We start from the raw sequence: 14,575 nt of genomic DNA on the forward strand, positions 1-14,575 counted from the left end.
CAGGGGTTGAACTAGTGAAAACATTACACCATCTTATTCTACTAGAATTATTTATTTGCTTTTATTACAAGTAGGTTGAGGCTATATTTGAATACACTGTAACTGTAATAGAATTTACATATTGGCAGATCGAGCCATCAATGGTTTATACAGTTCGAGAAGACAACTAAAATGAACATATATATATATTTTTTTTTTTTAAAACAAAGACTAATTAAACCTTCCTCGTTTACAGTCCGGCAGTGCAAGTCCTTCTTGGCACGTAGGTGTGAATGATAAGTTCTTAACAAGTGAGACTAATGAAACCTGTGCATAGTGGGTAATGTTTAAGAGTACTGAACTGATGCCCACAATCCTTATCTTTTTCGGAAGCCCAGAAGCAAACCTATTCCTATTGGTTTTCTTTGCCCACTAACTAATTGAATGGTGCAAGTTTAAAAAAAAAAAGTGATAAAAACCAAAGCCAGTAATACTCAGGGATAGGTCATGGATTATTATTGTTACATATAAAATACAATTAAAGAATTGAACAGGAATAAGGAAGATAGAAAAAAATAGATATACAAGAACATCTAAAGTAGAAAAAGGCAAATTTCTTATGTTATACATGAAACTGACTGAATGATTAAATCTAACACAGAGCAGCCATGTGCTAGAACGGCCTGATGGAGATTGCAGATGTTCTGGAAGGGGCTGGTGTGTGAGAGGCTCAAACCTCAGGCACAGAGTGATCCATTGATGACCGCAGCAGGCCGCTGGACATCCTGCAGCAAGCAAAATGGAATTAGCGTTTAGCACCATTAGATTTATAAGACAAAAATGTATTTATTTCAACACAACAAATAAGTAATCAGCACATTTTATAAGAAAATAAATTCATTACATTTAATCCTAAACCTTATCTAAACCTTTTAAATGGTACCAAATTTTTTGACCCTAAATAGGAAATACTGGAAAATTCTTTAACTTAAACCTTTTAAGTCAACACTCAATGAAAACTCAAAAAACGTTGTTGTTCTAAATTTCAGGCTTTACTGAAGGCTTTAAATCCAATTAACCTTCCACATTATTACTGATTGGTAAGAGTAATTATCATCATGACCCTTGTTAGCATTTTTATAGCATTGGCTCCCTCGGAATTAAGCCAAATGTAAATGTGACCATTAGCCTCCAACCACAGAACAAGCAAGTGCGAAATCTCTAGAACCAACTAATGAGTGTCGGGCTCATATTGTTTTACCTCATATTTGCAAAGATCCCATGTGTAGACATTTAATACCCTATATTATGTTCAATATAACCTGCCCTGAAAGAATTACTATTGGTATTAATGCACTAACCTCTTAATCATATGCTCATAGATGAACTTGGGCATGATGGTGATGGTCATGGCACTGGGAGATGTGTTCAGGATGTCTTTAATCTGAGGATCCTGCAGACACATGAAACAATTAAATCCTGTACTGTACAATGAAGTAAAATCCAAATAAAATAAATAAATACAAATATTTAAGACCGTGTCAGACCTGACAACATTTACATATTTTATATAGGAGCTCTGCATATTTGTTTGTAATGTGTAGCACACATGTTAATGCAGTTTAATCCTTCAGTCACTCAAATGCTAGAAATCCGTGCTCAGTTACCTTGAGTCCAATGACATTCTGGCCATTGATCTCACAAATGTAATGATCAGTGAGAAGGCCATTGCGGGCAGCAGAACCATCCTTCACCAGAGAAGTGATACGGCCAGACTTGAAGATAAAGCCAACATGGCCAGAGCTGTCCTTATGCATGGTGATTGTGCGCTGGAAGGGCCTATGTGCAAAAACAAAGAAAGTAATAGTGTAAGAATTGACAGACCTACATGACAGACCTACACCTTGCATGATAAAAGGTGTCCACATGGTGGAGCCAGAGACAACGTGCTGGATGTTTTTAGACACAAAGTACCACAAAGTAAATAATGTTTAACTGAATTATCCAAGACATCATACAGACACCATTAACATTCATTTTTGCGCATCAGTTTTAAGGGACAAAACTTGAGGCTTTGACATCTGTTGATGACCTTTAATCTCTATAACCTAGCTGATAAACTGCCAGTTCCTTATTTGACGCATGATAAAGCAGCAAAAACACTAAGACGTGCAGGACAAGGGATATTCTAGGAGCAGAGTAGGAACCTGTGAGATTGGTTTTGGAGATGAAAGGCAGGTAACAAATGTTCTGAGGTCTGGCATGAGCAAGAGAAATGAAAGAAAATAGTCTAGGTTATACGCTCACTTCATGAGGAACTCTATACTCTTATTATTGGAAGGGCCTCACTTTGCTCTCAAAACAGCCTTCGATCTGGGTTGTATGGATTCCACAAAATGTTGGTAACACTCAGATTCTGGTCAATGCTGAAGTGCAGTTCCTGCAGATTTTTCAGATTTTTCTTTTAATACTGTATATCTCTCTATTGGATTCAGATCAAGTGGCTGGGAAGGCCACTGAAGAGAACTGAACACATTTTCATGCTCATGAAACAAATTTGAAATTACTTTTACTGAACTGCTGCTGGTATTTTTTTGTGTTTTGTTTTGTTTTTTGCCCCATTCATAGTAAACTCTAGAGACTGCTGTATGTGAAAATCTGGGTAGACCAGAGGTCTAGAAATACTCAAACCAGTTCATTTGGCACTAACGATCATGCCACAGTCAAAATCAGTAAAATCAGTTTTCAATATTCTGATGGTGGATATGAAAAGGTTTCGAAGCTGCTGGCCCATATCTGCATGAATTTATACATTGCACAGCTGCCAAAAGATTGACTGTTAGAAAATTGCATGCATTTTGCGGGGTTAATTTAAACAGGCAATTTTATATTTATCTGTGATGTATTTTGTATAGGTGTATCACTATCAACAAAATAAAAGAACAAAAACCAGAGTCATCAAGGTTTATTATTAAAAAGTAATACGGCTCAACTCACACTAATTATATAGAGTATAAGGTTTCGTGAATGGACTGACCTGTCACGGACCACAAGTTCAATGCGCTGTTCGGCTGCTGCCTTCAGAGCCTTGTGGGCTCTGTCTGTGCTCCAGCCGGCACAGTTATGCCCATTGACCTGCAGCACCTGGTCTCCAAAACGCAGACCAGCCAGAGATGCAGGTGAATTTGCCTGCACCAGCTGAATGAACACACCCTTGAGGGGAGAAAATAAGGGTAGTTTAAAACTAGAATTCATTAGAGAAATTTTGAACAGCCTGGGTTCAAATGAAGGATCATCAGCATGGAGTCCACTAGTCTCATCACTCACTTCACACTAAATATTGATTGTGTTTGTTAGTTTGTTTAGGAGAAATTCTCACATACAACGAATTACTATAAACTGAATGCACAAAGGACTTTGTGGAGTACCAAGAACACCTACTGTGCCCAAAAGTCATAGTCTGTCAGTTCTGCGATTTGAAGAGACTACCTACTAGACCTTAGTAAAGATGCAGTTTGTAATTGAATCCCAGTTGATTAGAAGCTTTGCCCACAAGGTCACTAAATCCTAGTAAATATAAGATTTACTCACATTGTCAATTTCTCTCAGCCGCAGGCCAACTTTCCCATCCTGGTCCTTGCAGAGTATGACCTCCCGAAGACCTGGGTGAATTTCAGCTCTTCTGATGCCCACATCAGCACCAGTCACCGGTCGCACCATGCCACTTACACCTGATCCTACTGCAACTTGCTGCAAAGAGAAGGGGAGGTGTGAGAAAGTCACTGTTATACCAAACATGAAGAGGAAAGACATGACGCTGCTGATTTTTTTTAATACCCGGTGGGCAAGGCCAACATTCACATTCTTTTGGAAAAAGTGCATTACTACCACTTGCACTGTGTAGTGTGGCATACATCTGATTTCTTTACAATGTCTGCTTGTTTCTGATATGTTCCTCTGTGCAATGATCTCCAGCACCATTTTCATTACTTCAGATATATTTGTACATGTTGATAATGCTTAGCATACATCATTTGTGTAGTTTTTCCATTTCAATTGGTCTAAATTTTTATATAATCATATTTAAAATGAGTTTATTGAGAGCACTCCATGGCTCAAAACTCTAATGCCAAAAACGTGAGTTTATCAGAGTTGATGTATGATGATTTACATCATCATGTGAAATCTGGCAGTAATGTTTCAACTTCAGTAGTTGATCTAATTGATCTAATACGTCCACTGCAGCAGTTCCATTACTGAAGATGGCTAAAGTCAGTAAGAGCGGATACTGGTTGTGTGGGTCTGAGTATATACATAGACCAAGATTGTGCTCATGTGAGTGTAAACACCCACACACCCACGTTTGCTAATATCACACGCTCTAGGTTTATGAATCAGTCAAGGTTTGGGAGATATGACCAACATATCATCTCACTAAATATTTCACATGACTGAAGGGATCTAAGTATTCAGCTGTATTTTATAAGCACCTTAAATGACAAACGTATAACTAAAGTATCTGCCTTTCCAAATCTTCACCATATTCACTCACAAAAATGTTGGCTGTGTTTCTTCCTTTGCAGCAAGTTTGCACAGCTTTTGTATACTGTTCATGTGTACAATCTCTCTCTCTTTTTTTTTTTACAAAAGCATATCACACATTTGTAAACATACAGATTGGAAGTACTTCAGGGTGGAGAACCCGTGTCAATGGTGGAAGCATCTTAAGACACTGATCCAAAGCAATAAAATGTTGTGGTCAGTAATGTTAAATTTGAAGTCGATACAAAGCCAATTAGGTTTAAGGTTTTACAATGAGCAAGTTTGAATATGTTACAGAAAAATATTCTTGAGAACCGATCCTTTAAAAATGCATATCTTTATATGAAATAAGGCTCTTTTAGCGGAGTTATTTATTTGTCCTCCATCTCAAAGAGAACAGTATTGTAAAACATGGGACAAGGAGGCAGCTTATCTGAGTCACATGTTCCGTGTCAAATGTACTTCCCCTACATGACTTTATGATCAGCTAGTTGAAGTCACAAGACCAAGGAAACCAGGATTAAGTTAAGGAAAGCACAAACACACACACGCAAACACACACACACAAGCTTTACTTATATTTCTGAGATATGTCTATGTCCCACACACACCCATAACCACACACACTTACATTGTTTGCAGCTGGGATAAGAGCAAGGTTCTTCTGCACCTCATCACTGGTCAGACTAAGCCCCATGTAGTCCCCAAGCTCTTCCAGTTTTGGGTACAGACCTAGAGGAATCAGAGAACAACAAAGGGCATGATTTCCCATAATTTTGCTGCCATGGCAAAAAATCTTTTTTAAATATATATTTTAGTGTCTCCTCTAGTAAACAAACAAATAAATAAATAAAATTCTCTTTTATTTGTGATCAAATTTACTAGTTTTATTGATCAACTAGAAGACATTATACAAAAGTAACCAAGGTTGTCATTATTATTAAATAACCGTTCGTTGTATCCAACCGCAATTATTGTGCACTTTTATTAGCCATAAGGGGGAGTTTGTAGACCTGCAGCACCCTACTTCCAACATGCTTGCTCTGCACGCATTGTGCAAAGCAAATACGTGTGTTAAGTTCAAATGACACTGTTCTGCATCACAAGTTTTGCATCACCGAGCCATATCAGAGCAGCAATAATACGGCAAAGATGGATTTAATTTCGCAGCCAAAAACGATGCCACCTGTCTGGGCACATTTTGGTTTTATACCCGACGAAAAGGGACATTGACCCAGCAGTGTATCAAATATGTAAAAGAGAAATACCAGCAAAAGGTGCCAACACCACAAATCTTAGAAACCATCTAAAGATCTGAATTTACCAAAAGTTTGCAAGGCATCCACAGCCACACATAAAACCGGTCATCTGCCAATAGCAGAGGCTTGTGAAGGGGCAATGAAATATGAACGTGACATCAAATGGCGCACACTTACAATGTGCCAACACTGATATTTTACAACCTCACTGATAAGTTATATATAAATCACAACCAGAAATTATCTGTGGGAAAAAAAATACAATTAATGTTTGTGATATTTTGACCTGCACCTTCAAAAACAAATGTTATAGACAGTTCCGGGTTGCCGATCGTGCTACATAATCTGTCATATAAAAAAAAACTTTAGTCATTTCTTGTTATCCAAAATTTCTTAGTGAAAATGTCATAGTCTAGCCGGGCAGTTCTTGGTCAGTTATATCTATTATATCAGTTATATCAGTTAAGTCAAGCACTGCTAAAGTTTTAGTCATAAAAGAAATAAATCCTCGTGTTTCTCCAGTGTATGGAGTAGGCATGGTTCCTCTTATCCAGCATTACCACATGATCCCATTACAATTCTAATAGTGTAGCAGACTGACATTTATCAAAGAACCTTTGTCAGATTTATAAAAGGACCTGAGCAAAACATTAACAGCACTGAATGAATAATTAACATCTTGGATCACATGGGAGGAACTGATGAGTGGAGCACTCAGTGTTTTTATGAGTGCTAAAAGAGAGTGAAACATAGCACAACAGAACAACAGAGAGACTAATGGTGCACGCTGGAGGGGGGCTGAGAATGAGAAGATCTGGCATCATCCCCTTTCTGTAATAGTGCAGTACCAACACTAATCTTATATATCTAAAAAAAAAAAAATCTGTCCTTCATACACAGAGCTACGAATGACGTTTCCATGACTACACAGAGTTCCTTCCTTCAGCTTAGCGTAAACAAAAGCCCCACAGTCTCTGATGGTAACCAATCCTGAGAGAGAGAATGGCACAGGAGAGAGCGGGAGAGAGTGAAAGGGAGAGGAAGAGAGAAAGAGAGAGAGAGCGTGAGAGAGAGAGTAAAATAAAGAACATTTCCTCCCCTAAAATTCACACTTTCCAGTACTCTGACTCTGTTTAGGTTTCTTACACCTGGGTGTAAGTGAACTCTAGTGGCACACATCTGTCTTAAAGAGGGCGGAAATGAAAAAATAACCTACAAACAAAAATACTATAAATCTTTTTTGCAGTTATTGTCCCTGGGGCATTGACAATCCATTACTGCGTAACCACCACACAACAATTTCAGGGCTTTCGTCTTAGTTCCTCATTCTGCATGCACAACACGACTTCAGGCACAAGAAAAAAAAGTGGAGGTGGTACAAAAATGGCAAGCATGCAGGAATCTGAACAAATTCAGCTGGAATAAATAAAAAAAGGGAAGACATACCAGCGCTTGGCATGCCTTGCACGGCAGGCTGGTAGGTTTCCTCAGCGATGGCTGGACCAGAGGCGGCGGACTGGGCAAACTGGGCCTGTGCCTGACAGAAGGGTTATCCATTTAGATAAAAGATATTAATTCAATTCAGTACTTCATTTGGAAAGAAAGAAAGAAAGAAAGAAAGAAAGAAAGAAAGAAAGAAAGAAAGAAAGAAAGAAAGAAAGAAAGAAAGAAAGAAAGAAAGAAAGAAAGAAAGAAAGAAAGAAAGAAAGAAAGAAAGAAAGAAAGAAAGAAAGAAAGAAAGAAAGAAAGAAAGAAAGAAAGAAAGAAAGAAAGAAAGAAAAAACCCAAAATCACCACTCTGTATGTATTGTTGAAAAAAATATGTCATTATTAAAATCTTTTTTAATCACACTTCATTACCCTCATGACCTTGTCCACCTTCAGGTCCTCCAGAGATGGATACAGCGACATTCTGTAAAATAGAAAAAAAAGGGGAAAGATGTTGATCGCATGTAAGATTTGACATGTGCCTATAAACATGAACTATGAACGTGGTCTTTACATGCACTTGACATGAAACTTGGCTAAAGGCATAGTACATATTGTTTGGTCAGGGAAACAAGAAGGTACAATAAAGTAGGAGGCATTATTTAGCTGTGCTCCAAAACCTTAAGATCTCTTCGCTCACTACTTCACCCACATATCCTACACAGCCTCTCACACATATTACACCACAGATGGTCCCTTGCTCTTACACAACCATAAGCCACCCTCTTCCTGTTTCTGCTTTCTTTACACAACTACATGCAAATGCACGCGCACACACACACACACACACACACACACACACACACACACACACACACACACACACACACACACTTAAGATCAAAACTCTCAGGGCCCCATTTATTTACCACCAGAGACTTTATGGTCTGATAAAGTTGTCTTAACCATTTTAACCGATGATCCTCTGTGAGTGATTTATCCTCACATTTGTCTTCTTTTGAAGAAACTGCCATACTGGCACGGACATTCACATTTTAACCTACAGCCCAGCAAAATTAATATTACTTGTTTCTGGAAAGCTAATGAGCAAAGTGCTTAAGGGGAGTCAGTCCACATGCAAATCAGCTCCTTTATACAACAGGAGAAACATGACTCAGACTACTATAATACTACTTTAAATAGTAGTACTGTAGCACTTTATTAAATACTTCATTTAAAAGATACAGACTGTAACTAGATTTGTAAAGTTCCTCACGACAAACTTTGATGTTGGCTTTGACGATGCAAGTATTCGCAAAGGCCGGTGCTTCTTGGAGGCGAGTGGACATAAGGATCAGTGTTACGTTTGGAAGCAAGTAAACAGAAAGCTAGGGTGCCAAAACATTTGGAAGTAAGTGGAGACGAGCATGTGACGTCATCAGAATACCCGTGAGGACGTTCCCCTCATAGTTCTGATGACATGACAGTGTTTTGATGACATGCCTATGTTGTAAAACGTTTTTTGATTTTGCATATTTTGTGGGTGGGGGTGCGGTACAACCAAAAGGCCAGTCGATACACCAATTTAAAACTTTGTTCAGAGTATCACCCTAAAGGAGCTGGCCGAGTTTGGTGTAGATAGTTCTAAAGCTTGCAGAGTTATAACCCTTCAAATTTTATAATGGGAGTCTATGGGAAAAAAGGCCAGTTTGAGACCCAGTACCGGACGTACCGGTACTCGGATCACTTAGTAACAGCAACAAACTTCAGACCAGGGTCTATAACATTCAAATTTGGTGCATGTGGCTCGAAAGCCCTAGGATTAGTTACTCTTGATAAATTTTTGTCTAAGCTAAAATAGGAATGTTGGCATTAAACAGATATTCAGAGGAGTTCACAGTTCCCAATTTTCCAGAGATTTGGGCAAAGACACAATTGCAATGATGAATTGAAAAGACCGTTTTTTACCTTTTCACAAGTATTATTATTAATAAGTTCATTTGTCCATATTAGTTCACAAGTTCATATCTATTTGCAGAGCCATATAATATGAATGCTATAATTTAGGCACATGCCCTGTAACGATACACAATTTCCTGTGATATTTACTGAAGTTTATATAGACGTTTTGCCTTAATTTTGTAAAATAGAGTAGTTGTGGCTGTAATGTTAATGATAAGTTACTATTAATGCACTTGTTTTAATATGTTATGGTTTCTAACAGTTCATACACGGCGACTTGCGTATTATTATTATGAAAAGTGCCAAGACAAGCAGTAAAAGAATTTGAAAAAATGATTTGTTTTCTCATTGATGTGCTGACATTTTTAGGAGGATATTTATTTAACATTTATTAAAGGAGTCACTAGGATCCACACTTTATGAATGGTTACAGTGATTTGCAAGGTTATCCGGTACTGAAAAGTCTTAAATGGGTTATTATGCTTTTCCAATGACAAGCTGCAATAAAACAAGTGACAAAATGAACTATACAGACGAAATGTGGCCCAAAGTTTGCAGCTTTGGAATGCCTTCGTATGCTGTAGCGTTATTTCTTTTGTGTTATCAATCCCAATGCCCCTGCAAACAAAGTGAGGGCCATGACAACACGAAGAAGGTTTGCCAATGAATTCGAGTGGCCTGCTTAGATCCCTGAATAAACATAAAAACTCAGGCAAGCAAAATCTACTAGATAGCTTTCCCAGAGGAATAGATGATTATTAATAATAGTATGGTTTGTTAGTTTAACATTAAAAGCACTATCTTACTCTAACTTACTTAAAATCAGTTCATTATGTTTATTAATAATGATGGGGGGGGATTACCACAGTTCCTCAACATTATTACATCCTCATTTACTTCCTTATACACTGAAATGGTGGAAATATTTGTTTTCCTGTCTTTTAGGAAAACGATTTTGAACGACCAAATCGTTTATATCATGGAAAATTAAAAGCAGAATACTTGAATACTTGTTCAAACCGATTATGAATCGTGTTTTGTTCGGATAGAGCTCAATGTTTACAACAGTTAAATAGAATTAAATGGAAATGGAAAAAATACATGAAACAGTTTGTCTAAAATGGTTCCTTCACTTTTGGTTTACAAAGAACAGAAATTTTGAGCTGCTTCTCTATAGTTTACTGTAATATTCAGGCCAGCTATGGTGTAATGAACAAAGCCTTTTCCAAATATAGTGACTCATACAGAGCAGCACAGATCCATCTGACCGAGAATGAAGCAACATTTTCAGAGAAATGAAAGTTCATTAGGAAAGACTTGAGATGTTGTATCATATGACTACAGTAGAGTACAGTTTAGGATCAGCATTTCAAGTGAGCTTCTGTGAAACTCCAAAGTGTACATTAATACGTTAACACACTAACAACAGGTTGAGAAAAAGGGACACAATAGATAAAAACGTGAAGCAACTAGCAACCAGAAACAAGATTACCCAGCTAGGTCAACAGTCTTTTACGTCAGGAAAAGTAAGCATGCGGCTGACTGAAAGAAAACAAAGGTCGCCAAGTACGATAGAACTGGCCAACTAATTTGGAGAGAACAAAACACGCAAAGCTGGTCAATGGGTGTATCTGTAACTCTAGATGTATAAACAGGAATAAACAAACAAATATACGCTGTGTAGCTTTAATGCTTCATGAGTACTAATAGTAAGTGACATGAAGAAAGCAGGCACTAACTCATTAGCTTTCAATCCCTATTCCTAATGCCTAAGCTTCGATGTGCACTGAACCCACTGGTGAGTTGTGCACATGAAACAGCTTACTAGCTTACTGCATTCTTGAACACAGCTGATTTTGGGTTCTAAATGTGGCTTGGTACAAACAATATACCTGGGATTCAGAATCCTTTAGCGTTCTCTTTCAACTTTGATTAAAGTGAGCTGTGATTTGTCCAACACAGATCTCCCAGAAGGATCATATCATAGTTGTAATTGTTCAGAGCTAAAAATATAAGTTCTGCATACAGATATATTATCACACAGATATTTTATCCACCTTAAGGTCTCTTGAATTTAAACCATATTCTAACCTTTCCATTTAATCACCACTCAGTTTCAAGTAGGACAGTGCATTTGATGAAAAATACTGCACGTTTCGAGTAGGAATGCGAGTCAGAGAGTCATTGATGCCACCTCATTTCAATCTATTAGATTTAAAAGGAAACCACCAGCATATAACAATAATCGTTTGTACTGGCTGTCCATTTGAGTGCATTATCCTGAACGGACACATCTTTAGTACTGCAGTGATTCAGCAGACTGCTGTCGGAGTTGTATGCCGCCATTTTTTAGATTCATTGGTATACTGCGCAAGACATGCAATATCAGCAGTACCTCAATGTCTACTATAATCTGATTCAGGAAGTGCATGAGAGCACAAACAGGAAACTCATCAGAACAGACACAGTTGATGACCATCATCCAAGACCACTGCCTGGATTTATCACACAGATCAAAGGTTTTGTGATACAGATGTATATTTAGATTTTGTGTCTCTGTGGTAAACAGTAATGGCATTTTAATACACTAAACAAAAAGAAACAAACAAAAACAAACAAATAAATAAATTATTTCAGATTTATTTCATTACGGGACACAGTGTAAACTCCAAAAGTCACCAAAACAGTTAATATTAAGTTCACTTAAGTCTAGTCTACTAGGTGAAAAGATAAAATGAGCCATGGCAGATAAGGTATTTACAGTTTATCTTTTTCAATAAAAATAAACACATTAGAAATCCATAAAAACCCAGACATGCTACTCTGAACCTGAGAATTATACATCTTGCTTGTAGTTTCTCTCTTCTGGGAATTTAGTGGTTGTGTACTATCCAGGATCATGTTGAGATCCAACATCAATTATCTTTTTTTTGTTATACATGTTTTTCCTTTGCTTGTACATGTCTTCTTTTCCATTTCTCATGTTTATTTTATTTTGCTTTTTATGAGACCATTGAAAAGCATTTCACTGCATGTTGCTCGATGTATGATTGTGTATGTGAAAATAAAGATTCAATACTTATACAGGCAGTGTGTGTCAGGGAAATGGACAATTACAAATCACATGTGGTCACATATGACATATGATAAGATGAACCGGTTATAATCTGTACTTATACTAATGTTTGCATATAAACTGTTAAATGGGAGCAAAATAACTATGGGTAGAAAGTATGGTTTTGAGGGGGGGAACTGAAGAAACATTGGACCACATGCGCAATAGAATGTCTCAAAATATGAATAGACTTTAGAAAATCTCAAATTCAAGTGTTGCTTGCCACTAAAATTGTATCCCTGTGTTGTGCATTGTGGAAATCTAAAAAGATTGTTTTATTTTGTTTATGCTGACTGATTTGATTCTGATAAAAGAATTATATATTATGACTAGAATTCTTTTATCAAAGTAATTCTAATGTCAGAATCAAATCAGTCAGCATAAACAATATTACTGCTGTTATATCAAGCAGCTGCACCTCACTGCAGGCTGTTAATTTTAATGCCATTTCTATCCACAGATGCATTCAATTTGCACATCGTTAATGTAACTGCTGCTATTACCACCTACCATGGTATTCAAATTTGGAACATATTACATTACCATTGTTTTACACATACGTAAATATATATATTTATATATAGAGAGAGAGAAATTTCAAGTCAACATTGTACACTTGTACATAGAGACAACAGTCTATATTTCCACATTTAAATTAAATCTGCTGCATTTTTTTAAACTATGTTTGTATTTATGTGTGTGTTAGTATTTTTTACATAGTGTCTTATTTTCTGTACTTGTCAGGCATTCACTGTTTACAGCAAAGAATTTTATTCTACTGGGAAACTTTAAATCTAAATCTTTATTCTATACTATTTATGTGAATTGTGGTACAAGTGCTATTTCTTTTCACTCCCTCAGAACAGGTGTCTTGACTTTGAGGCTTGGATTGTTGGGTCAGTGTTAGTGTGATAACTAGCACTGACCCAACTATCTACACTCCAAGGACAGAAAGAGTGAGCATTGTGTTCACTTGGAATAACAACAATGATGGAATGGTATAATGGCATATTTTTTGCTTGACCAATTCTGAATAGATAGTTAATAACATTGTTAAGTTGATGTTATTCAGGATACTAACACACTGGGACAATATTGATTGGTTAAAAGATTATTCTGTATCATGCAGTCTTGTGCAATATCAGTATTGTAATGAACATTCCAAATAAAATACTGTGCCACACTAAAGTCTATTTCAATACTGAACGAGAGCCTTTCATGACAAACCGTTGTTTTTTCCATGACAAAGACAAACACATGTTTTAGTTGTGCTAGCTTGGTGGTTTTTTTCCCCCAAAAAACAACTTAATACGAGTCATGAGTGACCGGATCTGATGACGTCACTGGGGAAAGTCCCTTCCTAAAGTTTAGGAGTTCTAAAATTGCCTCCTTACCTCTGGGAAGCAACATGCCTTCAGCTGGGACACGTCCTTATACAAAACACGTGACTTAATTCCGCATTTCCGTTTCATTACGAAGCTTGTGCCACAACCCTTTCCCGATTTCTACCTGATGAAACGTCTATAAGCAACTTTGTTTTCCAATAAGAAGCCCAAACACACACCAAATCAAGACAAATTACCTGTTAAGTCGCCTAGCTGTTACTTATGCGACTAGTATAACAGCTAGTTAGTTAACTGTTGCACCACTACAACTCATTTCATCCTGTTGTTATTTTCGCTACGTAACTTTTTTTAAAGAGACGTCGTCGTGAATTAATGTCACTGTTAATGCACTAGTGACAAGTGTTCATTTTTCACAGTCAAACCCTGATGTTTTTGTAACGTTTGCTGGATATCTGAATTTGTTTGGGATTTGTAACGGAAATCAGTAACGTTACATCTTACTAAAGGACTTCGATAGTTAACCGACAGATAACCTTAAAAAAAAACACTTATGAAACAGAAAATGTGAAGAAGAGGGAATACGTTATATATATATATATATATATATATATATATATATATATATATATATATATATATATAACCTCTTTGTTCTAACAGCTGGCTAATCTAGCTAACTAGCTGCTCGTTTATCGTTAGCAACGCTACATTGTTAACTTAGCTTCTCAAGACGGAGTCAAATAAATCAAAATAACTTACGTTTTTGGTCCCGAATATCCGATTCCAGGTAAAAGGTTGAGAGGTGTGAATGTTAGACGGTGTATACGTAGACAAAGCAGTTTTTTGTGTCTGCCTAAAGGGGGAATGGAAACTCTGCCGTTAACTTCCTGCTCGGTCTGTGACGTGTGTGTTGACTGTCGGTGCCGAAAATAAGTGCATTCATT

The 14,575-nt window shown here is 37.0% G+C and overlaps 1 protein-coding gene across 1 annotated transcript; it reads right to left on the reverse strand.

The window, feature by feature from the left end:
• Positions 1-33: 33 nt before the first annotated feature.
• Positions 34-14,540, reverse strand: sdcbp2 (syndecan binding protein (syntenin) 2). Its single transcript, XM_027144799.2, has 9 exons — positions 14,391-14,540; positions 7,641-7,692; positions 7,227-7,317; positions 5,153-5,253; positions 3,571-3,729; positions 3,017-3,192; positions 1,647-1,818; positions 1,341-1,432; positions 34-764 (listed from the first exon to the last, which is right to left on the reverse strand). Exons 2-9 carry the CDS (start codon positions 7,689-7,691, stop codon positions 710-712), a joined length of 897 nt encoding a protein of 298 aa, XP_027000600.1. The 5' UTR covers position 7,692; positions 14,391-14,540; the 3' UTR covers positions 34-709.
• Positions 14,541-14,575: the final 35 nt, after the last annotated feature.

Source organism: Tachysurus fulvidraco, chromosome 23 (assembly GCF_022655615.1).
Source record: "Tachysurus fulvidraco isolate hzauxx_2018 chromosome 23, HZAU_PFXX_2.0, whole genome shotgun sequence".
NCBI lineage: Eukaryota > Metazoa > Chordata > Actinopteri > Siluriformes > Bagridae > Tachysurus > Tachysurus fulvidraco.

Bases quoted from the DNA above. Each gene is read 5' to 3' on its own strand.
- sdcbp2 (XM_027144799.2), bottom strand. From the start codon at position 7,691: ATGTCGCTGTATCCATCTCTGGAGGACCTGAAGGTGGACAAGGTCATG. The intron at 7,318-7,640 runs GTAATGAAGTGT...CCCTTCTGTCAG, and splicing joins AGGTGGACAAGGTCATGAGG to GCACAGGCCCAGTTTGCCCA. The intron at 1,819-3,016 runs GTCAGTCCATTC...TTTTGCACATAG, and splicing joins GAACTTGTGGTCCGTGACAG to GCCCTTCCAGCGCACAATCA.